General features: G+C 56.6%; 2 protein-coding genes and 1 non-coding gene across 5 annotated transcripts; all 3 read right to left on the bottom strand.

Annotated features, from left to right (window-relative positions):
* Positions 1-2391: 2391 nt before the first annotated feature.
* On the bottom strand, positions 2392-9391 carry SLC35B2 (solute carrier family 35 member B2). Of its 3 annotated transcripts, XM_015283784.4 has the most exons (5): positions 9338-9391; positions 6968-7014; positions 6443-6636; positions 5848-6008; positions 2392-4589 (listed from the first exon to the last, which is right to left on the bottom strand). In XM_015283784.4, the coding sequence occupies exons 3-5, from the start codon at positions 6618-6620 to the stop codon at positions 3651-3653; spliced, it is 1278 nt and encodes a 425-aa protein (XP_015139270.1). In that variant the 5' UTR covers positions 6621-6636; positions 6968-7014; positions 9338-9391; the 3' UTR covers positions 2392-3650. The 3 variants fall into 3 exon arrangements, with proteins under 3 accessions (XP_015139270.1, XP_015139268.1, XP_015139269.1); XM_015283782.4 differs by lacking the exon at positions 6968-7014 and having other exon boundaries at positions 9129-9391; XM_015283783.4 differs by lacking the exon at positions 6968-7014.
* On the bottom strand, positions 6636-6704 carry MIR12259 (microRNA mir-12259). Its single transcript, NR_162024.1, has one exon. It is a non-coding gene; the product is annotated as a microRNA mir-12259 (primary transcript).
* A 958-nt stretch (positions 9392-10349) lies between the features above and the next one.
* Positions 10350-18442, bottom strand: NFKBIE (NFKB inhibitor epsilon). The gene is made up of 6 exons (XM_419490.8): positions 17956-18442; positions 11990-12092; positions 11492-11705; positions 11303-11391; positions 10951-11199; positions 10350-10830 (listed from the first exon to the last, which is right to left on the bottom strand). Exons 1-6 carry the CDS (start codon positions 18303-18305, stop codon positions 10765-10767), a joined length of 1071 nt encoding a protein of 356 aa, XP_419490.4. The 5' UTR covers positions 18306-18442; the 3' UTR covers positions 10350-10764.
* Between the last annotated feature and the right edge of the window lie 6065 nt (positions 18443-24507).

Here is a 24507-nt window from a genome sequence, read left to right as displayed (position 1 = left end):
TCTAGACTTCACCTTTCCTCCACCATCCAGACTGCTGTTTTAAGGCTTCTGCAGCCCTTTTGGCTTAGCAGCACCTTGCTTTAGCTTGTTTCTTGGATGACTGAGAGGCCTGGGGCGTCATCTGAGCCATCTGCTCTTTGCATCAAACTTACACTTCAGCTATAGGGCTTGTCACGCTCTGCCACATTGGCCTCTGGGGTTGAGCAGGGGAAAGTGACATCAAGTCATTCTTGACTGCGTGCCAGCAGCCACAGGCACAAAATGGAGCGGACATATTAGCCAGCATCCATCTTGAAAAGGGAAGTAGGGTGTAGAGCACAGCTCTGGTGGGAGCTGGAGTCGTGCCCTGGTGTGTCATGCCCCTGTGTGTACACAGTACTGCAGTGGTGGAAACAGAAATGGAAGGAGACAAGCAGATGGGGAGTGAAACCAGAAGCAGAAGGAAGCAGAGGTGTAAACGGAAGATGAAGTGGAAGCACAAGCAAAGTGAAGTGGAAAGAAGTGGAAGTGACAGTGGAAGCAATCAGAAATGGAAGGGCAGAATGTTGTGAGGGTGGAAGGTGGCTGCTATGAAGATAGAAGCAGAAGTGGAAGCAGAACCAGAAGCTGAAGTGGAACCAGAAGTTTGGCTTCTGATTCCTTCTGCTTCAACAAGGCAGAACTGTAAGCTAAAGCGTAACCGGAAGGGGAAGGAAGCAGAAGGAACAGGAAGCGGAAGTGGAATGAAATAGAGGTGTCAGAGAAAGCAGAATGCAGTTGAAGGGGTGTTAAGTGGAAAGGAGCGTTATGAAGAGGAACTCAAAGCAGAAGTGTACCCAGAAGTAGAAGCTGAAACAAAAGTAGAAGAGGAAGGAAACAGAAGCAGAGGTGGAAGTGGAATGAAGCAGAACTGGGAGAAGTGGAAGGAAGCAGAAGGGCAGAAGGGAGCTGTTACAAGGGTGGATGTGGAAGTTGAGGTGAAACTGTAACAGGAAGAGGAAGCAGGAGCAGAATGAAGTGGAAGGCTGCTACAAGGGCAGAAGACATTGAAATAGAATGAAGAGGAAGTGGAAGTACAGCAGGGCAAAACGTAACCAGCACACGCATAAAATGGAGCGGGTGTTTCAGCCAGCATCCATCATGAAAAGGGAAAGGGGAGGTAGAGACCGGCTGGGCCCTGTTTCTAGCCCTATTGGGAGCTGGAGTCATGGCTGCACACTGTGGGGCACAGTGCTGCAATGGTGCTGCTTGGGTGCAGGCCAGTGGGGTACAACTAGAGCTGTGCTAGCCAATTTTCTTTCTGAGACAGGAGAAAGGAGACTTACCATTTCTCCCAGGATAGGGAAGTTTTGCCAAGTGAGCTCAACATTGATTCTTTTCAACTTAAAGCATTTTCCTTGTTTGTTTTCCTCCATTCTCATTTAAATGAGAAAAGGGGTCCTGTTCTGTAGTGTGGCACAAAGAAATGTCACCATTCCTTCCCTCTTCATCCCCCCCCTTCCCCCTGTTAAAAAAAAAAATCCCACCCCAAAACCCCAAATGTTCTCAGTCTGGCAGCAGACTGTGGGGCAGACGCTTGGGGGAATCTGAATTCATAAACAAGGAATGGAGGTAAGGGGAAGGATGCAGAGCTGTGAGGTCATATAATATAGGTACTTTCAAAAGCTTGAAAGTAGTAAAGGAGATTGGATAAAACTGCTAGACCCAAACTCAAAGAAGCCTGAGCTGTGCTCAGCAGATGCTTTTATCCTTGCAGGCTGTTACTGTGCCTAATCAGCCTCTCCTGTAACCCTCACCTGACTCTCCTGTTTCTCTAGCTGAAGGGCAAGGTTCTGTGGTTAACTCCAGACCTTGCTAGGCCCAAAGAGCACAAGCATAGAGTGAAGGTTGTTTTCAACACCTCAATTGTGCACCAGGGGCCTATACAGGACTTGTGGAGCTGGTGTTGGTGCAAATGCACCCCCTTAAAGCTGGGGTCCTTTGAGGCCTTGCTACAGCAGTGGGGGCTCTGGCCATTGGCATCATTTCTATCCACCTACCCCGTTTGCAGCTACACCCACCTGGCTCCTGGGTTCCCTGCATGGTCCCCAAGTCCTTATCAGGATTAAGTTGGTAGAGACTTGCAGGTCCTGATGCACTCACGAGCAAAAGCAGAGGTCCAAGCATGGCTATGTTCTCCAGCTGTGTGCGCAGGAATCATGCACAGAGGTACCATGGGACTTTGAAGCTGTAGGTCCACCCCTGGGTGCAGGCAGAGGTACCCATATTTGAGAAGAACGGATAGCATAGCAAAGCTTTCTAGGGAGGCTAGGGAACAGCTTGGGGAGTTAGTCTCTTCCGTCCATCTGTGAGTGGGAGAGAGATGTAGGGGGAAAGAAAACAAACAAACAAAAAACCTATTTACCCCTGGGGTACTATATGCAGCATATTTTTAATTTAATAAAATAAAAAGAAGAAAAATGTTGCTTTTCAAAAGTACCAAAACTGCTGACTTGTCAGTCAGGTTGTGATGGGGAGAAAAGGGTTAATGGGTAAAACCCAGGCTTTGGGGAAGAGCAGTGGGAGCAGCCTCCACTGCCCCATCCCCTGCTGCCTGGGGGCAGGCACCTGCTCCTCCATCCTCTGCTGCCTGTAGAGAGAGGATGAAGCATGACAGAGGGCTCTGTCCCCTCCCACAGACCTCCAGGCACTGCGGGGCTCTGGTAAGGCCCCAGGAAAGCTGGGGCTGATACCTCCAGTTGGCAGGAAAAAAAAAAAAAAAAAAAAAAAAAAAAAAGCAGGTATTTGTGCTTCTCTGAATGGCAGCTACGGAGTCCAGAAACTGTGGCACCCTGAGGTGATGCTGGAGATTCTGGGCACTGCAGCCCTTGGCCTGAAACAGCAGCGGATGTAACTGAAAAGCAACCTAGAATAACTCAGCAAGCCTTGGGAAATGCATCAGCCAGCCTGTCTCTGCATAAAAATCTGCCTGGGCTAGGAGGAGCAAAGAAAATTGCCTTAGAGCTGGGGTGAGGGACTGACAAACCAAACTGGGATTCCAGCATGCCCTCCCAGAGCAGATCCCAGGCCTGCGGTAGGACAGGTCCTCTCTGAGCTGTGCCTGTCCTACCTGGAGCACCTCCTGGGAAGGAAGTCTGAGGCTGGAGGGGCTGGGATTTTCCGTCCTACTTCCCCCAGGCTCAGCTCAGAACTTCGCCTCATACAGAGGCATTTCAAAGACAGAGCTAGTGTTTTTCCTGCCCACTCCTCCTGCTGAGCTCTCTAGTAGCGACAGACATGGAGGCGCGTAAGCTGGAGGCAAGATGATGCCACGGAAAAGAGCTCCCTTGTTCAATCAATGACCTTAGAGAGAAACCATGACACAGATGGGGCAGGAGCACCAGCAGCCCCACGCTGGTTTACCCCTGCAGCTGCAAGCCTCTAGGCCTGTGTCTTGGCTGGAAGTCTCTGACCTATTAAGGCAAATAGAAAGGTTTGGAGCTGTGGCAACCCAGAGCATTCCCTGGGCTTGTTGCAGCCCCTTCCCCAGGAAAAGCAGGTGGAAAAGTGAGTCACTTGTCCAGCCTAACCATACCCCACCTGGCTCCTCAGTGGGTTCTGACAGATCAAGCAAGCGCCCCCAAGCAGAGGCAGGACAGCAGGCACAGCTCAGAGGCCCTGGCCTCAGCTCCTTAGACTTTTTGTACAGGGGTCTCCCCTGGTGGTAGTTTCTTGCTGCGCTTCTTCATGCGGCTGCGGGCATAGACGCGGAGGAAGAGTGCCATAAAGACGACAGCTATGCCAAGGCCACCAACAACAGTGACGGTGTGCCCGTAGATGAGGCAAGAGAGGAGAATGGCAAAGGCTTGGCGGAGAGTCATGATGATAGTGAAGACAGCTGCCCCAAACTGGTTGATGGTGTAGAAGATGAAGAGCTGGCCGCAGGCAGAGCACACTGACAGCAGCACTGCGTGGGCTGTGAACTCCGAGTGACGAGCCATGAAGTGTACTGATTCTAGCAAAGCACCCTGCTCCAAGAGCGAGCCCACCGTGAAAAGGCAGGAGAAGACATTGACACCAAACATCATCTGCACGGGAGACATCTTGTAGGTGAAGAGGGCATCCTGCCAGTTGGATGTGAAGCTGTCAAAGACAATGTAGCCAGCCAGGAGGACTACACCAGAGAAAGTGGTGACAGTGGATACGTGTCTGTTGGGAGCACTAGAGAGCAGGAACATGCTGACTCCCACGGAGATGAGGGCAGCTGTCAGGTACTCCCAGTATTCGTAACTCTTGTGCGACACCAGTTTACCCATCATCATTACAGGGATCACTTTGGAAGCCTTGGCCAGCACTTGGGTGGGGAAGCTGATGTATTTGAGTGCCTCGTACTGGCACCAGCTGCTGAGGATGTTGGAGAGGGAGGCAAAGGAGTACTTGTACATAGCAGCCCCATGGCGTGGCTGCTTGGTCAGGGCACAGTACAGACCAGCCACAGTGAAGGCCAGGATGCGGTTCATAAACACTAGGAACTGGGAGTCCTTGAACTTCTCACCAGGGTCCGTTTCAGTAGCACCGTATGTTCTTGTCATCACGCGCTCCTGGACAACACCCCACGTGAGGTAGGAGACCTGCGAAGCAGGAGGAGCACAGGGAGTTAGGATCCACACCAAGAGCTACAAGCAACCACTGGAAGAATAGACCCCAGGAGATCCTTGTCTGCCCAGTCATTGCATCATCCTCTTCATAGCAGTGCTTCCCTGACACACTGGGAGATGGGACTGCTCCTGTTGCAATCAACCTGCAGGAGCCCACCTTGTGGTTACACTTAGGAACAACTAAAGCCAAACAAAACCAGCCCTGCTCAAGTATAGCCTCTACAAGGAAAGAGAAGCCCACAAAGCAACACCTCAGTATACAGAAAATACTTGATTTAAACTGCCTGTTGAACCAGATGTACAGGATCAGAGAACATAACTGATGTATAGCTCTGGTTTTGGTGCCAGCTCTCCCTGCAGCAGGTCCTGGCAGCTTTCCCAATGGCCTCTGTGTTGGTTTTCACTTCCAGCTCTACAGACCAAGTTCTTTCACCCAAATCAATTCTAGTTTCTAACAGACAAAATTGCTCTCCAGGGATAATCACTGCTCTGGCTGTCACCTCCGCTACTTATGCAGCCCCAGTGCTACAGCACCGAGCCTTTGACAAAAGTAACATGGACTTTTCTCTCCCACTAAGGCAGAGAGATGAAATGACATGGTGGTGTCCTCACAGGAAGTCTGAATGTGCTGGGATAGTAGGCCAGAGTGTGGGCATCTTCTGCTGGCTGCAGGATGTGTGAGTTTTGTATAATAATTAATTTTAGTCCTCACAGAACCAAAAAGCTGTCTTTCCTAATGATGATTAGGCTGTAGCTGAGACTCAAGGAAACTAAAATTAAAAGATCCTCTCTTTTTGTAGCTGAATTCAGTATCCAAGTATCCTGGTATCCAAATCCAATCTACCAAGGGCAGAACCCATCAGCCCCAGAAAGTGACCCAGAAGAGAGCCTGTGTGTTAAGGGGGCTCAAACTACCTGCTGCTCTGATGGGAGTCGGAACAAGAGCAGCCCTAACAATCCTTCTCAGGCCGAGAATTTTCCCTGTCCATGGATGCAGGAGACTGCCTTTGGACAGATGAGAGAGGTCCCAATCCAGGCAACACCAGAATGGTCCCTCAAAGGTTACCCAGCAGCCCTGATGGATTATCCTAGTGGAGAGGCTGTGTCCCAGCTTCCAACCCTGCCCTATCAAGGACAGCACTGCATCTTCAAGGAACTGGCAGTACAAACTCATTTTCCAGTCCCTCCACCCTGAATGGGATGGCCATGCACACATGCATAGGGCCCCTACCTGTAGACCAGCAGCACAGAAGAGCAGCTTCAAGACCTGTCGGGCTGTAGAGGACTCTGTAGGCTCTGCTCGGGGTGGCAGGGAGCCATCCTCTGGATGTACAGACTTCACCTCAGAGCCAAATACACATGATTTGATGACAGGAAAGCAAATGCCTCGGCCTGAAGCGATAAGAGAACACAGAGACAAAATTAACCACAGCCTGGGTACCACAAGCCACATCAGCATGAGAGGTGTAGCCTCCCTCCTTACCAACCTTCCCTGTGACTAGTTCATTACACTACATGCATCACCAGATAGAGACTGGGGCCTTTAGCAGACAAATTCTCATATTACTTATGCAGACATGGATTGGGCTGACTCAGGCAGACTCTGAATTGTTCAGAACAAACTTCTGTATCTACTGGTATGGGAGCCTGGGAGAGATCTGTTTCAGGATAGCTCCTAGGGATGGAGGTCTATGCCCAGCTAAGGGCTGGTCCAATAAAGCATAGCAAGAGAATCACCTGTCAGCGCTGACTGGGGGTGACAGAAAGGGGGTGCAAAGAGCTCAAAGGAGGCAGGATATCAGAAGGAAGCTGTTGCCTGCCCTTACCTGTCTCCAGGTAATTCCTTCTCTTGAAGTACTGGATGAGGAGGAATCCTGGTATTACAATACTTGCGTAGCCAGCAGCATTAATAAAGAAACGGAAGAGCCAGAAGTCCCCCCAGGAGTCCTGCAGGGCAGGGGGCATTTCTTCACCAGTAGCCATGGCGGGGAGAGCAGCCAGCATGAGGGGAACACAAAATCTGCAGATAGACAAAGAGGCAGACGGTAGGCAACCAGCACACAGCCTGCTCCCCCTGCCTACCTGCACCACCCACTTCCCAGATTGCTCCTGACCAGCAGGCAGCACCCAGATCCCACCCCAGCAATGACAGCAATTATCACAGATTACAGAGGAGGAAAGGCCCTCTGGAGTTTATATTTACATCTGTTAACAGTGTTTGCTCTGGCTTAGGAACACATGGACTTAAAAGCTTGGGCTTCCAGGATTGGAGAGGATGTTTGAACTCTGTTGTGAAGGGCTGGTTTTGACCACACCTTTGTTCCAAATGCAAGGAGCACCTTGCACCTCACCTTTTTCAGGTTAAACTTTAGCACAGCTAAATGCAGATTTCTTCCTTCTGAGTGGAAAAAAAAAAAAAAAAAGAAAGAAAAAAGGTCATCAGATGGAAAGAGACTCCTACCTAGCAGCTTATGTTACAAGCCTGTGGCCAGAGCAGCCTTTCTTTCAGAAAAAGCACTTCAGAGCTTCCCCTCTAACTGCACCAGGTGAGCAGAGGAGAGCCAGGGGGCATGTGACTGCCAGGCTCGCCCATCTCCCTCCTGGGGCAGCACATAGCCCTGGGGCAGTGTGCCAAGGCATTCACTGCAGCTCTGAGGAAATTACCAGGGCTCACCCACTTAACGAGGCACAGCCAGAGAGCAAGGTTGGGAAGGAACCTTCTTATCAGCTGGCCGGTTGGGTTTTTACCAGTGCTATTTGCAAAGGCATCTGATGTTCTTCAGCATTAGCTCTGAGGGGTGATCTGGTCAGCTTTATGACCGCTGTAATGCACCTGTAGTTTTTCCTACCGTCCCCTCCGCTGCACAAGCAAACCCAGGCTAATGGACCACACCAAGAACAAGAGCAGCAGATAGACAACAAGGAGGAAGTTGGCACAGACTTCTGCGCCCAAGGCCGCTGGCATCCTCCTCTCCTGCAGCAGCCTGCTCCAAGGTCAATGCAGCTTTCTGCAGCAGGGGAGGAGGTATCTTTGATCCATGCTCCATCCTTGCCTCAGTCTCCCCTGCAGAAAAAGCCTCAGAGGGGCCAGTGATGGTGCTGTGAGGATGGGTACATAAACATGCACCAGATGAAGCCCTGGGCTCCTGTGATGGAAAGGGCCAGAGAAGATGCTAACTCCCCCTGCAAAAAACAAGTGATTCATAGGAATTTAAGCCCCATGTACCTTCCCTCAGTGTCATACAGCTGTGGTCTCCTGTATGCATAAATCTCAGAGTCTTGTACTAACAAAGCTAGGGTTGTAGAGGCAAAAAAAGTCCCCTGCCATTTCACGAGCAACAAGCTCTCCCTTCCCACTGTCCTCCTATGCCCTGGGAAAGGCCTCAGGGGCTTTTCTAATCTTCAGTTGCTGCAGGCAGGCCTCGGAGTCCAACAACTCGACATAAGCCAAGGCTGAGCTTCACCATTCTGTGACTTACAGGACCCAGAAATTCCCATCCTGGGTAGAAGTGCAGACAGCCTGGGGCAGGTTTTTGTGCCTGCTTCCTATTGCTCTGCTCTCTCCTCATTAAAAAAAAAGAAAGTCTGATCCCTCTGCCCCTATCCTCCCCTCCCTCAGACCTCTCTCCTGCCAAGAGGCATTGCAGGCTGCATGGGTGCTGGAGGATGTAAGGAAAAGAGCTCAGCAGTAGCACTGGAGGTTGATGCTGCCCACGTGCTCCAGGTTTGTATGAGGTAATCCTGGCTGATCATAGCAGCTCTCCTGCCAAGGAGAGGGTGCAGAAAGGCCCTTCACTTTTGCAGAAGTCTGATACAAACTGCAAGGTCGGTTGCTACATTCATAGCCACGTGTCCCTTCAACTCGACAGAGACCAAAACCCTGCCACACCTGTTCAGGGCTGTTTCCCCCCACCCCCATCACTGCTGCGGGGGCAGGAGCAGCCCCACTCTCCCAGACGAGGATACGGCTGGACAATGGCTCTTTATGTGTACGCTAGCAGTTCCCACTCGCTGAGAGCTGATTCAGGGCCGCAGGCTCCGCTCTCCCCGCCGAGGCTCGGAGGGAACAGGGCCGCCAGTGTTACAGGTGGGAGGGGGCCGTGAGGGCGGCAGGCCGAGGCATGAAAGGCGCCTCAGAGCGGGACTGCAGTTCGGCTTGCGGCCGGCAAGGGGGCTGCCCTTGGCTGCACCGCCGCAGAGCCGGGCCGGGCCCCAGCCCCACGCCTCGGGCTCCTGACTCAGCCGCGCTGAGGATTTGGGGCTGAAACGCTGCCTGCCCGCCCGCAGCCCAGCGCATCTGCAGCGCCGCTCCGCCTAACGGGAAGCCTCGAGTATAGAGAGGCAGGCCCCGCTCCGAGCAGGATCTCACTGCGCGGAATCCCACCATCGTTAAGGTTGGGAAAGACTTCACGGATCACGCAGTCCAACCGCCGGCCCATCGCCGCCGTACCCACCAGCCCACGTCACTCACTCACTCGGCTTCTCCCCTGCGGCCCGGCCCCGGGCACCCACCTCCGCACTCGCGCGGGGGGCCGCCTCACGCCCCAGAACCGCACGGCTTTTCCGTCCGGAACCGGGGACAGCCGCCGGGAACCGAGAGAAGGGCAGAGGAAGCTCCCGGGGCTACGGGGCCGATCCCTGCCCGGCGGCCCCATCCGTAGGCACCTCACCTCACCTCGCCGCGCCGCGCCGCCCGCTCCGACTCCGGCCCCAGCACCCACCTGTGGCCCGCTCCGGCCAGGCCCGGCCCGCTCCAGGCCGGCTCCCCTCAGCCCGCTCCCGGCGGCGGCGGCGGCGGCGGAACTCCCGCCCGGCGGCCCGCAGCGTCGCCCCCACAGCGCCCCCTGGCGGCGCGGAGGGGCCGTGCGGGGCGGCGCGGAGCCGCGCGAAGCCGCGGCTGCGCTCACGGCGCACCGGGCCCGGCCTCGCTACGCCGGAGGGCGGGAGGAAAGCACCGGGCAACCCCGGCTCCACGTCAGGGCCCTGCTGTGCCGCCCCAGCCCTGCAGCACGCCAGGAGGCAGGGCTGGCTGCTACCACGCAGTAACGGTTTCGGACACTCGTTAAAAAAAAAAAAAAAAAAACAACAAGCACACTTTTATTACTAAAAAACAAAGTGTAGATCACCTTTCTCCTCCCGCTCCCGCTCCTTCAGGCCTGGCACCACCACAGCACTGTGACACGTCGCCCCCCACAGCCACAGGGAGCCCGGCCCTGGCAGGTGCTGCTGAGGTAGTGGGTAGAATGCAACTCCTCCATGGCAGCCCGAGAGCTGCTGGGGAGACCAGAGGAGCAAGTGGTGCGTTCCTGGCAGCATTCCCTCACATCTGCCTTTGCAAGAAGGGAGGAAGAAAGCTGCAAGCGGCTCTGCGGCATCGTGGGTGATTGCACCATCTGGGATTTGCCCCACACAACAGCAGCTGCTCCATGGCAGCAAGGGGGGAATTTCCCTGGCTGGGGTGGGGTCAGCACTCCGGGTGTCTGTTCCCACAGCACCACTGTGGGCCAATTCCCCAGCACACTGCATCACGTGTTGCTCACACAGGTGAGAGGCAGGGTCGGGAGGTGAGAAACCGAAGGATGTGGAGATAACCCAGCCTTTACTTCAGCCTGCAGAACCCATGTTTTCTAATCAACCTGCCACGCCAGGAGCTGGGTCAAGATCTTCCCAGGCTCGTTGGAAAAGAGGACACAGTGTGGGAGTGGAGTAGGCTGGGTGACATGAGAGCTGGAGCACCTGCAACCAGAACAAACGTTTATTACAGTGAGCGCTAGATGCTCACCCACACTTGTTCTGATGCTGGCTGGGGTGCCAAAGGAAGCTCTGTCCCTGTGCAGTGTGATGAGGAGTCCGCTCCTGCTCCATCCCCAGTCAGCGACAGCCTGCAGCCCCTGCAGTTCAGGCTCCTGGCAGGGAAGGGAATTCAGTCCTGCTGATCTGTAGCACAGACCCCCACGGGGCACAAATCTGAAAATACAGCCTCCCCTGTGTAGTGCTCATAGTGCCACCTCCTTTTGTCCAGAAAGGCAGCCTGAGGCCCACAAAACTCTTCTCTGGGCAGGGATAACACGTGGCTCCACTCCCATTGCAGGCATCAGGGCGACAGCACGGGGTGAGGAGGCCGCCTGTGGGCCTATGTGTCCACCGCTCACTCAGAGCACACGACGGGCTTCCCCGAGATCTTCAGGTCGTCAAAGGGCAGCAAGGCGAGGAGCTGCAAAAGCCAAGGGTGCGGGGCTGTGAGCATTCCTGTTGTGTCTCTGCCACCACCCCGCAGCCCCCAACTTCCCTACATGCCGACAGAACTCTCGGCATCCCCACCGGCCTCACTCACATCATCGTTGCCATCAGCCAGGTCCTGGGCCGTCTCGTTTTCCATGTTCCTCAGTAGGGTGTCTGCCCCGGAGTGTGAGAGGATGGCGGCGATGGCGGCGTCCTTGCGACCCACGGCCAGGTGGAGCGGGGTGCAGCCGTTGTACATCTGGGCATCCACGTAGGCCCCGTTGTGCAGCAGGAACTGGACAGCACTCCGGTTGTGGCACTCCACCGCCATGTGCAGCGGGGTCTTCCCGCTCGTGCCCTCCTGTGGGTGACAAGGACGTGGGTGCGAGGTCCCCCCTGCAGCACCCACACCCCACGGGCAGGGTGGAGAGGTGCAGCCCCTCAGAAGCCCTTTCCAGCCTTACCCGAACATCAATGTTGGCACCACTCTGCAGCAGTAGGGACATCATCTGGATGTTCCCCTTCAAGGTGCTGATGTGCAGACAGGCCAGGCCTGGGGAGAAGAGACAGGAGAGACTGCCAGCGTCAGTGCCAGTCTCCCACCAAGCTCCCGGATTTACAGCACAACCCCTGGGCTGCCCCCTGGGTCTCACCTTGCCAGTTCTGGAGCTGCAGGTCCTGGAGGTGTCCGGGGGGCTCAGTTGTGCCCTGCAGCAGCTGCTGGGCACAGCGCAGGCGCTGCTGCTCACAGGCCAGGTGCAGCGGGGTGTTGCCATTGCGGTCCTGCAGCCCAGGGTTGACTCCTTTGTGGATTAGTGCCTGGACTACGCTGGGCTGCTCCAGATAGACAGCCAGGTGCAGTGGTGTCTGGAGGAGGGAAGCAGAAATTAGGAGGTAGGGGTGCAGTGCCAGCCCCCAGCAAGCAGCCTGGTGGCATGGGGTGGTCACCCCTCCACCCCCAGTGCCGAGAGCTGCTCTTGTCCCTCCCAAGGCGTTGCTTCCCCCTCTTTGGAAAGGGACTGCTCACACGCCCTCATCATGCCCTGCAGCAAGCAGGTAGGCTTCCCTATGGAAAAGACTGATGGAGTAGGCACCCAGTAGGGTGGCACCTGCCTGCTTCCTTCCCTCTGCCCATCTCACTTGTGTCATACCTGGAAAAGGTCATTCTGGATCTCCAGCAGCTCTCTGGGAAGCTGAGCAATGCAGCAGAGTGCCACATCTGGGACACAATGGATAATGGCCAGGTGAACCAACCTGCACAGGGAACAGGGGTGGAAAAGAAGGAAAAAATCAGTCCCAAGTGACACGTTCAGGGGCAGAGATCCTCCACTGCTGCAGATGAAATAACCACCCCACCTCCCCCAGCAACCTGTCTTCCCACCAGTTTGCAGCTCCCAGCCCTGCCCAGGACAGCTCAGCTGCAGGGTGGGACAGAAGCGCAACCTAAGGTCCCCAGGGCAGACCCTTGGGCTGACCACAGGGGACATGACAACCTTTCCTCCCTTGGGCCACACTGAATGCTGGGGGCTTGCAACCAGGCCTCCATCTTGGAGAGGATGGCAGAGCCTGAGAAGCATTTTGCAGAGCCCCAGGGGCCAGGTCTGGCCACTGAGCAGGAGGTTTGAACTCCAGCAGCTGCCAGGGGAATTCCAGTTCCCCACTGCTGGCTCCACACGATGACACTTCTGCTTTCTCCTGCGCCAAGGCAGGCAGCCAAAACTGGGCAGGAGCCTGGCACCAGTGCAAGATCACCTGCATAACACAGCCCTCGTGCCAGCCTCTCCTCCAGCCCCCACTGATATCCTCTTCCCCTTCCACATCCTTCCCCTTTGGCACTGCTGTGGCAGGGCTGGCATGCAGAGGGATACCAGAGCATTCTGAAGAGCTGGGTACCAGCAGACAGCCCTGGTCTCAGACTCACCGCTGCTGGATGCTCAGGCTGCCCCAGCCCCAGGGTAATTTCATTCTCAGCCCACCCATCCCTTGCCCTTCCCCTGCTGCAATGCTTGTGCTGGTTTTGCACTGGTCCTCGCTGTCTCTGTGCAGTCAGAACAGAAGTGAGAGCAGCAGCAGTGGGCCCGAGGGGAATTTCCAGCCCAGCACCACCGACCTGCTGCACCCCGCATGGGCACAGGGTAAAGGAGCAGGACATCCCTCAAAGGCCAGGGGGAGGCAGGAGGGGCTGCAGGAGGGCTGCACAGTCTGAGCAGCCCAGCAAAGCTGCCTCCTCCATGGATCGAGCCAGTACTCGGCACCCCAGGCACCCTCAGCCGAGCCCCATTTTCAGCAGTGAAACAAGCAAGTTCCCCTTTGCCCTGCTGCCTGCGGAAAAGCTGCGTCCTTGGGGAAGCCCTGGGTCATGCTGCTGCAGGGAATTCCCCGCTGGAAGCAGAGCCACCCACATTTTGCCTCCCTGAGGCTGCTGGGTGCCCCGCACCGCTGACGCTCTGAAGCAGGGCAGGGGATACACCAGGACCAGATGCAGAAATACGGCAGTAGCAGGTGCTCCCCTGCCTTCAGCTGCTTCCCACGGCTCTCAGGCCTGGCAGTGGGCAGAGAGACGCCCCAATAGATCTGCAGCAGGCCGAGGCTGAACCTTGAGGTGGCCTTTGCATGCTGCCAGGGACAGTCCCTACCTCTCCACGCCCGCTCCCACGTGCCGAGGAGATGGCAGGATGTGCTGCTCTCAGGTATGGCGCAGATAAGCGCGTGCAGCCTGGGGACTTTCCGAAGCAATTCGGGTTGAACTTTAAACCTCTGCCGCTTTCACTTTCCAGAGCCAACCTTGGTTCCCAGGGGAGAGAGCTGTACTCGGCTAGGGTGAGCTGGGGAGGGTACCCTGGAATGCCCCGTGCCCCGTAGCATGGGGACAGGTGTGACAGTCACAGGGGGACACGGAAAGCCCAGCCCTCTGCCGGCATTTCCCTCGCCCTGGGCTGGGGGCTTTGCAGCTCAGCATGTTTGGATAACCACGCTGCAGGAGCTGCACAACCAGAGCCCCTTCCCACCAGTCAGAGCTCAGGCTTTCCCTCAAAGCTGCTTCGAAGGATTGCTTTTTTCCTCCCACCCGTCTTCCTTCTCCACCCAGGCACAGCCTCCTCCCCTGCTTTCATTTCTGCATTCGCTCCCCTCTTTCCTCACGGCCAGGCCTCAGCTTCCTGAAATGGCTGCAGAGGCGGCGAGCTGCTGGGGAATGGCACAGCAGCCACCGGGGCTTGAGGAGCCCACTGGGAGTACTTGAGTAGCACCCTTGTCCTTGGAGAGCTGTACAGCTAAGAAGCATCTCCTGCTAAGCTGGGAAATCTGCCCAGGAGGCCCCAGGTGCAGGCTTCCCATGGATGGCTGTTTTTTTTCTGGCCACAGCCAAAAGCTATCTTATCTGGGATGGCACACAGCAAGCCACCACCCTGGGTACAGGGAAGGAGAGGTGCCCACATGCTGCCAGGGGGAAAGTGTCCTGGCCTGAGGATGCTGCAAGCAGAGACACGGGGACAGGGTACGGTGACACCCAACTTTGACACGAGCAGAGTTCCACCAGTCCTCTGAATAACCTTTGCTATCTCTCTAGAACAGGGGCTGACCGTGCAGATCCTCCCATCCACGGAGCACAACAGCTTGTCCTCAGAGCAGCCTCTCCATCAACATCTCACCCTCAACATATCCAGAACAAGGGACCAGGCATTCGGTGGAATTCACCCCAACACATTTTGATCCCTCTCCAGATAAGCTCAACAGGAATGCTTTGCTACTGGCTCCTTGTTTCTTCTGAGCAGAGGAGGAGGAAATCGTGCACACAATTTGCACAAGAGAAGCTTGTTACCAGGAGGAAATGGCATCAGCAGCGACACAGAGGAGCGTGAGCAGGGAGGAAAAGAGAAGGGGAATTCCACACTTAAGTTGCTGCCTTGCTCCAGCCCTTCAACCTGTACTGCTAACCGCTTCCTCTCACACCAGTCCCAGCCTCTGTCAGGTGGCGTGGCACTGTCCCACGCTGCAGCCCACTGCTGTAAAGGTCCATGCCCCCCTGCATGCAGAGGTGGTTCTACCCTGTGCTGACATCAGGTGAGCTCAGCCTGTCTGCATGCAGAATGGGGCTCTGCTCTGCACCAGCATCCCTGCAGGGAGGGGATGAGCCAGAAACAAGACAGCCTGTCCCAGGAGTATGGGAATCATTTAAATCCCCAAAAGGCCCACTGGCCATGGCAGTGCCATTTTGCTCATCAGGAGGCAAGCCAATTCTCCTAGTTCCCACACACACACAGAGCCTTCCTTCCTTCAAAACAGCCTCTTGCTTGCGGACAGCAGCTAGACCTTGCCAGAGCCTGTACAGAGCCATCGCTTACAGTCTGGCACACACTGCGCACTGCCACGGGCTGCTCTCTAGATGAAGCACCAGCCCTGGGGCTCAGATCCACCACCCACTCACTGGGGGGATTCCCATCTCTGGGGTGCAGGGCCACCCCATACAGCGCCCGGCTCAGACTCCATCCTTTACTGTCACATCTGCCTCCGCTCTTATCCACACCGAACGTAAAACCACTCAGACAACCCCGAACTGGCAGAAATCAAAGCCTCCTTCATTAACCCAGCTGAGTTCATGCCTCCCAAGTGGCAGCCAAGCAAGGACTGAAAGACCTCCCTGCCCTTGTACTGCATGGCATCAGGCTTCTGCAGCCCAGCACATGGAAATTTCCACCCCTTTTTCCTCCTCCGGCATCCTGAAGTTCCCTGCATCTCTTGCTAGCTGTGGGGTAAACCTAAGCATGTGGGAAGTCTGAAAACACTTCCCTGAGCCCAGACTGAAGCCATGAGAACAGAGAAAAACCTTTCACTGGCACTATCTTGAGAAGCAGGGCTCCCCAGCACACAGGCAGGCATCTCTAGAGCAGGGCCACGTGAGATGAGGGAGTTAAGATGGCCACACATTGCTGAGCGTCTAAAAGCACCTCCTAGCCCTGCAGGAGAGCCTCACACCCAACCGCTGCCCAAGCAGAGAGGAGCTGGGTGGGAAGGTCCTTCTGCTCTCACAGTCACACGGAGCCCAGAGCATCACCACCAGTGGGGACCCACATTTACCCATGAACAGTCCCCCAGCCCTCGCAAATGCACCTCGGCCCACAACTCACTGGCACATGATTTCTTATCAGCAGATGGGGCAGTACTCATCGTCGGTAGGAGGAGGAAGTTGGGCTTCCTCCGCATCTCTCCTTCCCTGAGCAATTCCAGCTCCAGCTCTGTCTCTCCAAGCCGGCAGGGGCTTCCAGAAATCCAAGCAAGTGAGAAGATTTTCCATGCCACCCCATCCCATCTCACAGAAGCTGGTCCTACGCCCACTCCTTTCCCAGGACATCGGGTTTACACATCTGCCTGGCAAGGCTGGGAGGGAGGGGGTTTCCTTGGCGGCTCCTGACAAAGGCCGCGCTTGTTTGGAAGCCAGGGCACAACGCCGGAGCCGCCCGCATGAAGCTCGCCATCCCTGCAACTGGAAAGCCCCTCTCTCGGCTTCCACGCAGAGCGGTCCCATCGGAATCCCATCTAGCAGAACAGGAGCTGAGTTGAAAGGAAGAGACGGATGCTTGGAGGAGACCGCCTGGGAGTGCAGAAGCAGCACATCTCTATGCCTGACACGGAACAAGTGGGATGCTACGCTAAGTGCAGGGCCCTGCCCATGCCTGCCGTGGCAGCTCTGGGAGCCACATGCCCCATTGCTACGGCCCCGACTTCCCCAGGACAGTGGGGGAAGGACTGCAGAGGTGGCCGGGGGGGGGGGGAGGGGCTGAGACTTTTACCAATGATTCTTGGAAGGCTCGCGTCGAAGCACCCACGCATCTCAGCGGCCAGCACCCCACGCCTCCCCGTTAGGCAACTTCCTTCCTACGCCAGCAGCCCCTCTGCCTTTGGGGGGCCTCAGCCCTACGCCCCAGCAGCTCTCTGCAAGGACTTACCGGCACAGGCAGTCCCCATTTGCATCGAGCAGAGCGCTGGATGCTCGGCACTGCTAAGTATAAGTGCTGCCCACCTCCGCCACAGGGTCAGGAGGAGAGACAGGAATAGAAAAGGCAGAAGTCCACAGCTCAGCCGCGGTGACCTCAAGAATACATTTCCTTCCCAGCACCGGGAGCAGGCTCGGAAGGCCCCGTGCCAACACCCCCAGCCCCAGCGCGCAGCAGGCTCCCCCCTCGCTCCGTGCAGATTTCCTGTTCTGAACTGCATCATAGCTGAGAGAAAACAGGAGAGCGGCTGCAGCCACTGGGAGAGCTCAGGGAGAGTAACTGCAGGCAGGAGATGCTGAGGATCCGCCAATTGATGCTTCCCGAGTTAATGAGCTGCTTGCATTAGGCTCTGGCCGAGCAAGTCAGGCGACCAGCGGGCTCAGCTGCCCTACAAGACAGACTCGAACGGCACACGCATCTCCAAGCAGCTGCACCCACCGACTGCCTTCCTGCAGCGCTGTTTCCCCAGGCCTGCCCAACGCTCCCCGCTGGCATGCTGGCTGTTAACACCATGGCCAGGGGCGTGGGAGCTGCGTGCAGTCAGTCCTGCTTGCCGCCAGACCTGCCACAAATCCTCAGCAAAGATCCCACGTTAATGAGCTAATTAGCAGCCGTGCAGGCTCCCTCCTTAGCAGGAAGTAAACACCGGGGCTGGCTCCCACCTCCTGCAGTCCTGGGAGCTGGTAGCTCTGCCTCCCCGCTGCTCAGCCACTATTAAGACGTTGCCTAGATCGTATCCGTGCCCTTTGGTTTCTCTTCCTCCTGCCCTATTACTTAGCACTGAGCACCAGCCTGGGCTTGGGGCGAAGCTGTAAGCACGCTGCGCTCACACCGTGTGTGTTTGCGACGAAACCCCCCCGCGGAGGGAACGCAGGCAGAGGGACGTGATGAGCCGAACGCAGCTACGAGCGGCCAAACTGCGTTACCCCGGAGCGACGCCTCTGACCGTGGGAGAGCTCTGCGGGAGCGGAAAGCCCCCCGCCCTGCCAGGAGCTGGGCCTCCCCGTCCCAGAGGGGCCGAGCATCCCCGCGGTTCCCAGGTCGCTCCCCGAGAGCGGACCCAGCCCGCAGCGCGTCCCAGAGCCGCGGGCAGGCAGGGGAGGGCAGGAGCCACGCTCACTTACGTGTCACCGTCCTCCGAGACGTAGGTGAGGGCCTCCAGCTGCCGCCGGTTCGGGCCGTCGGGCGGCGGCGGCGGCGGCGGCTCGGCGGTCGGCAGCGCCTCGGGGAGGGCGCCGGAGCCGTAGCTGGAGTCCAGGCGCTCCTCGGAGGGGGTCGCCGGCTCGCAGGGGGCCGGGCTCTCTCCCGCGGCGGTCGGAGTTTCCCCGGCGGGGGTCGGCGGCTCGGTGAGGGTCGGGGTGTCGGCGGGAGCCGGGTTGTCCCGCCCGCCCGGCAGCGAGCGCAGGGACTCGATGCCGGAATCGCACTGGCCGTCCTCGCCCTCCCAGCACTCGCCGCCCGCCGGCCGCGCCATCCCGCCGCACTCAGCGCCCGCCGCCCGCCCGTCCCGGATCCGGCCCCAGCCCCGGCGCCGGGGGGCTCATGGCCGGAAAGCCAGCGAGCGGCCGCCGACTCCGACGCTGCTCCGCGGCTCCTCCTCCCGCCCGCACTGACTCAGCCGCGCCCGGCCCCGCCCGCCCGGGATTCCCCCCGCTGCGGGCAGCGGCTCCGCGCCCGCCTCCGCGGGGCCCTTCCTCAGCCGGGGGCTGCTCCTGAGTCTGCGGGGCTGACGCCCGTGTGCTGCAGCCGGCAGCCCGGGGCCGCAGCGCGCCCCCCAGGACGGACGGAGTGTGCCCCGCCGCCTCCCCCCGCCCTGGTTTGGCTCTTTGAGTGGCAGCCGTGTCGTGATGGGACAAGGGGAAACGGTCGCAGTGTGAAAGAGGGGAGATTGAGACTGGGCGTAAGGAAAATGCTTTCTGCACTAAGGGTGGTGAGGCAATGGAACAGGTTACGCAGAGAGGTGGTGGATGCCCGGTCCCTGAAGACACCTAAGGCCGGGCTGGGCGGGGCTCTGAGCACTTGACCTAGCCGGGCACGTCCCTGATCATCCCAGGCGAGTTGGACCAGATAGCCTTTAAAGGTCCCAAATCAAAGCCATCCAGCCGTGTCCCTCAGGGATCTGTGGGCTCTACCCGGTTACCTCCCAGCACCCCAGGCGGTGGGCTTTCCACAGAAGGCAAACTAGATAGCTCTGAACGTGGGTGACGCTTGGAAATCAGGTTTCGCTCGCTGCTTTCATTGCTTTTATTTTCACTTGTTCCTCTCTCACCTGCAAGGCGCACACCTTCCTGCTGCTCCCAGCAGGAGGGGAAGGACCTGCTTGTTTCCACATCTGCAGGGAGCTCACCTGGGTGGCGCCGGGCACGTGGGCTCAGAGCCGCATGCAGCGTGCCGAGGATTTCCCCTCCGGCTGCAGCTGCTGCAGGTTTGCATCGCTCTCTGAGTGTTGCTCAGCCAGGCTTGCATCTGCAGCCCTACTGCATGCACGCTGCCCCCAAAGTGCCTCCAAGGAGATGGGAAGAGAGGGTTTGGAGTGTGATGGCACGGGCAGCAGGCAGAGGAAGTCTGTGCTGGCATCGATAACCTCCAGCCGTCCTCCCACGCTCACTTTCTGGTTTGGTTTCTCCGGTCATGTCTCTGGCTCTGCCTGGATGCAAGATGACAACTGCTGAGCTTCTCCCACACCTCCCAGCTCTGCCCGTGGATCTGGGTCACAGGCATGGCACCCCCGTTCGCACCCTGCTGGTGGCCGCATCCCAGCTCAACAGCGCTGCAGATGTCGTTTCTGACCCTGCTGCACACAGCTGATAACTTGCAGGGCCTCTCATGGGGCAGAGTCCATCTGGGCCTCTCTTGAGTCTTGGGTGTTACTGGGCTGTCACAGCCAGCCCAAAGTGCAGCACAGGAATCACAGGGGCAGTGATCAGCTTGGGGTCTGCATGCCATAGGCCAAGCCCTTACACATCTTCTGTGAGAGCCATTGAGCCATGCCAGGAGGTGCCCTCTTCTTCACAGACTCACAGAATCCTTTGAGTTGGAAAAGACCTCTAAGACCATCTGGTCCAACCACCAGCCCACCCCCACCATGCCCACTGCCCACGTCCCTCAGTGCCACATCCACACGGCTCCTGAACACCTCCAGGGACGGTGACTGCACCACCTCCCTGTGCAGCCCGTGCCACTGCCTCACCGCCCTTCTGGAGAAGAGTTTTTTTCCTAATATTCAACCTGAATGTCCCCTGGAAGTTCTTCCCACACAAACAGAGTTCCTGCTGTTTCAGCCATAAAACACTTCCCCAGATGCCTTTACTGGTTTTTATATGGCACTATACTGTACTGACTTACGGCTCCATCATAAAGTTACTAGTGGTTTAGAGGGGAAATATTGGTGGTAGGTGGACGGTTGGACTAGACGATCTTAAGAAGTCTTTTCCAACCATAATGATTCTATGATTCTATGATTCTGGGCACTCTACAATCCCCTTCTGCTACGCCACTAAACATTATTACCACTTCAAGGAGACACATCCCCGTTCTTTGCGGGTGAGCTCGGCTGGATGGCCTTTAAAGGTCCCTTCCAACTCAAACGATTCCACGATTCTACGAAATAAAGAGAAGGGATCCGTTCCCACTAGAGGTCAGTGTCCGCACACGGCACCGGCAGCCACCCAGCCAGGCTGCCAGCTCAGACGTGCCAGGGAGGTGCCAGGCCCGGCCGTGTGATTTTCAACACCGGGGATGCCTCGAGGTGCCCTGAACAGCAAGCTAGCTTGCAGGCTGGGTGAACAAAGAACCCAGACGTGCTAACTGCATTTCCCTCTGAAGTGGATCCTTCTCACTGGACTGCTGTCGGATCTGTGAGTGCAGCAGCAGGGCTCCGTTCACCTCTGTGCAGATGGTTGGGAATGCCTCGCCGCGTGTTCATTGGCGTGCGTGTCGCTGCGGGCTGCAGAGCCCTCCCAAGGGAGGTGGCAGATGTAGGAAAGGGGTGGCAGATGGCCTTGGAGGACAGATAATCAAAACGAGGCGTAATTGGATGGTGAGACATTGCCTGAGGTGAGAAATCTTGTCACCTGGGGCTCCTTCTGTAGCTGCGGAAGCCAGACCTGCTGCCAGAGGCTGGCTCGTGCACCTCCTGCCCCCCTGCCCGGCTGCGCCCTCCCACCTGCTCCACCTCTCCCCTGTTCCCCTCCATTCCAGACCTCCCCCAGCACTGCTGCAGGTGGCTGTCCCACTCCCGGCGAGCTGCACGGCGCTGCCAGAGCTATTACTCATGCAGCTCGGCGCTGCTCTCCGGAGAGCAAATGCGCCGAGCTGCCAGGCTGCATTAGGGCTTGTGTCTCTCCATGCCCGCATCACTGTAAGCTGGGAATAGACTTGGGCGAGCCACAACACTGCAAGCGAGGAGCCCAGGAAGGGGTTAGGAGAGGAGGAAGAGCTGGCCTGGGAGGTAAGGGAAGGCTGGCATCCCAACATGCAGGGGCCGAGCACAGGTCACAGCGGTGACACTCACCAGGACAGAGGGGCTGGCCCAGGTGGGCTCATTGCTCGAGGGGGATGTGAGATCACCCGCTGGGCTGCTGCAGAGAGGAAAGCCACTTGTCTGTGCCAGAAACCTCTGTGGAGCCTCACAAATAATTGCAGTGATGGAGAAACAGCCTCTCTTGGGGCCGAGTGAAAAGAAAACAAACTGAGCTCAGGCAGCTCGCTGGGAATGGAAGGATGGGAGCAGGCGTCAGAGATTTCCCAGGTGTGAAAGGTACCACAAAGCACAAGCAGCAGGACCTCACAACATGTCAAACAACTGCACCTAACTGCTGTTTTAAAAGACCTTCCAAGCTGGTTCCTCACCCACAGGTTGGCAGTTCGGCCAGCTGCAAAGAGCACTGCAGGCTTCAGTGGGTTTCCTCTCCACAGCAAAAGAAAAAAGAGGTGAAAAAGGTAGAAATATGCTCTCCTCCTCCCAGCAGCCTGGCTGTGACCAAGGGAAATCTCAGTGATGGCACACATCTCCTGGGAACGCAATGCTTGAAGAGGTGAATGGCTGCAGAGCTGTCCGTAAGGCTGAAGAGCAGCAGCAAAGGGCTGCATTTAACTGGAGCAAAAAGCACGTCCCCGCACCCATGCTCCCTTTGTTGCATTGTTAAGGAGCAATTTAATTGGAGCGACACTTTCTGGAAGGCTCAGACAGCTGCACAAAATAGCCTTGAAATGTCTAAATTTAATTGGCTGCCATCTCTGAGCTCAGGAACAAAAGATTGAGGCTTTGACCGTGCCCGATCAACCGACTGGATACAAGCAAGCTACAACCAGTAATGATATAGATATGGTGCTACAGAATGTTGCAGCACATCCACTGTTACACGGATGGTACACATACTGGAACAAGGAGGGGTATCTGTGCCTGCCTGGTGTGACAGAAGGCCTCTTTCAAACACTTTCCAGGACTGAAGTGCAGATTTAATGCTGGGGTAAAAACTGATGCCATACTGAACCAGAAGCGAGAAGGATATTTCCTGGCAGTGCCAGAGATGGAGGTGTGAGAAGTTTTCTGGCTTGACATGTTATGGAAAATGAATGGAGAACGCTGCCAGTATGACCCAGAGCTTTATATCTGCCTGGAACAGATAGGAATGTCTCTGCAGAGTGACAGATATGGGGTATCCGGAGAACGAACCTGCCAGTGTCCCACTAGGGATATTGCTTCAGTTGCCGTGTCTTCTTGAGAGATTTCCTGCTTCTCCCAACAACCAGAAACGTCCCTATACAAGAAATGCACTGCTCTCCAACACCACCTTCTGCTGGAGCATCCCCAAACCCCCAGCGTTTTCACTTCAGAGGAAAGGGTGCACAGAAGGAGTAACCTGGGAAGAAGGTAACATCCCTCCTACCCTCCCTTTCAACCAGGCACCCTCCTTCATATGCAGCTGACTGCCAGCCTGCAGGAAGGTGAGCGGGGTGGAAAGGACCTACACATCATATCGCCTTATTCTCTGGGGGAACCCTGTGCTCTTTGCAGCACGTAGCATTCCCTTCTGAGCACAGAAACCTGCCATGTGCCTCTTTCGATGGCTGAGAGCTCACACATTTCAGTTGAGACAGAGCAGGGCACAGAACTTCTTTGTGACATCCCGACTCAGAAATAGCAAAGCTGGGGCTGTGCTTAGCAGTGTTGTCTCTGAGCTGCAGAGGCTGTTCTGCCAGGGCCAGAATCCAAGACATTCAATACAAAAAAAAAAGCATCCTTCTGCATCACTGGTAGCTGCAGAACCCACTGATAGGAGATGTATCGCATGGATGGCTCCATAGGGTTGGTGGCAGTCGCCATCCCAAGGTTTAATCCTAGGCAAACCACAGCAAGCAGCTCCCTGCAGTCCGTGGTGCTGTTGGGAACTCCTTGCCAGCGTGCAAGCAGAATATCAGAGTCAAAATTTACCACCAATTCAACAGCGAATGGACAAATTCACTGGAGTAAAAGCCACCACGATCTGAATACAAAGATATAGACTTGTATCACTCTTTTTTTCCTCCATCCACCCTTTTTGGGTGACTTTCCCACATCTGGGAGAACAACAGTGAACAGAGAACAACTGTTCCTGGAGGACAATCATCTCACACACTCCTGTTGGTCCAGCTGATGTCACTTCCTCCAGGAGTCCCCATCACCGTATACAGCAGAAGTGCATATATGCATGCAGATGATCTGCAGATGTCTGCTAGTGTGCGTGTAATAGTGTTCAGTGCTGCTGCAGACACCTTGGCTGGAATGGGTCGTGCCACGGTGCACACCACACTGAGTTCTCCTTAGCAGCACAGGAATCAGCACGGAGGATGGCTCTGACACCCTTTGGGAGCCAAAAGCTGCCTGCAGGATTGGGAAGGGGGTGCCTGAGAAAGAGGCAGTGAAATTCAGAGCAGGCTGTTCCTGTGTGCTGCTGTTCCCATGGAAACAGGGGAACGGAGAGAGGAAATCCATCCCAGCCTCTTTGGAAGGCAGCTCCTTAGCATCACCCCGCCGCCACACCTGTCCCCATGGGAAGCAGTGGCTGCAGTTCTCCCAGGTGTGTCTTCTCGAGTGAGACCATGAGGCCTACAGATGTTTCCTTTCTTGTCCCAGGCGGCAGAGCAAACACGCATCCCAGCCCTAAGGCTGAGCCTCAGAGCTTGCAAAAAGTGAAGCAATTTCCAGCAAATTCTGTAGCTTACGTGGGGAAATCCGGGTTATGGAATCACCGTCCCTGGAGGTGTTCAAGAAATGCATCGATGTGGCACTGAGGGACGCGGTCAGTGGGCATGGTGGGGACGCGTTGGTGGTTGGACCAGATCATCTTAGAGGTCTTTTCCAACCTTCGTGATTCTGTGATTCTGTGAAAAGCCACACGCATATTTCCCAAGGCTGGCACGGAAGCAGGTCTGTACCTGCGGTATGTGGATCTGGGCCCTTCCTGTGCTGCGTGCATCCCCTGAGGATGCTGCTGTGTCCCTCAGGCCCCCCGTCCCGAGGCTGGATCTGTTAGGCGGCACCAGCAGCGCCATCTGGCCACATGACAGCCCCCGGCCGAGTTATCCCCAGGAACGGGCAAAACGCGGCCAGAGCTCCCGACGTCGCCGTCCCCAACCGGGAGCGGGGGCCCTCGGCGGGGCGGGCGGCGGGGCTCTCCCGTCCGGCTCCGCTG

The sequence above is a fragment of the Gallus gallus genome, chromosome 3, assembly GCF_016699485.2.
Source record: "Gallus gallus isolate bGalGal1 chromosome 3, bGalGal1.mat.broiler.GRCg7b, whole genome shotgun sequence".
Lineage (NCBI taxonomy): Eukaryota > Metazoa > Chordata > Aves > Galliformes > Phasianidae > Gallus > Gallus gallus.
The sequence above is the reverse complement of the archived record's forward strand: the minus strand, read 5'-3'. Positions and strand labels throughout refer to the sequence as shown.

Bases quoted from the DNA above. Each gene is read 5' to 3' on its own strand.
- NFKBIE (XM_419490.8), bottom strand. From the start codon at position 18,305: ATGGCGCGGCCGGCGGGCGGCGAGTGCTGGGAGGGCGAGGACGGCCAG. The intron at 11,392-11,491 runs GTGAGACCCAGG...TCTTCTCCCCAG, and splicing joins GCAGCTCCAGAACTGGCAAG to GCCTGGCCTGTCTGCACATC. The intron at 11,200-11,302 runs GTAAGGCTGGAA...TGTCACCCACAG, and splicing joins GTGCCAACATTGATGTTCGG to GAGGGCACGAGCGGGAAGAC.
- SLC35B2 (XM_015283782.4), bottom strand. From the start codon at position 9,271: ATGGGGCCGCCGGGCAGGGATCGGCCCCGTAGCCCCGGGAGCTTCCTC. The intron at 6,637-9,128 runs GTGGGTGCCCGG...GTCTATCTGCAG, and splicing joins CCCCCCGCGCGAGTGCGGAG to ATTTTGTGTTCCCCTCATGC. The intron at 4,590-5,847 runs GTAGGGGCCCTA...CCTGCTTCGCAG, and splicing joins TCTGTGCTGCTGGTCTACAG to GTCTCCTACCTCACGTGGGG.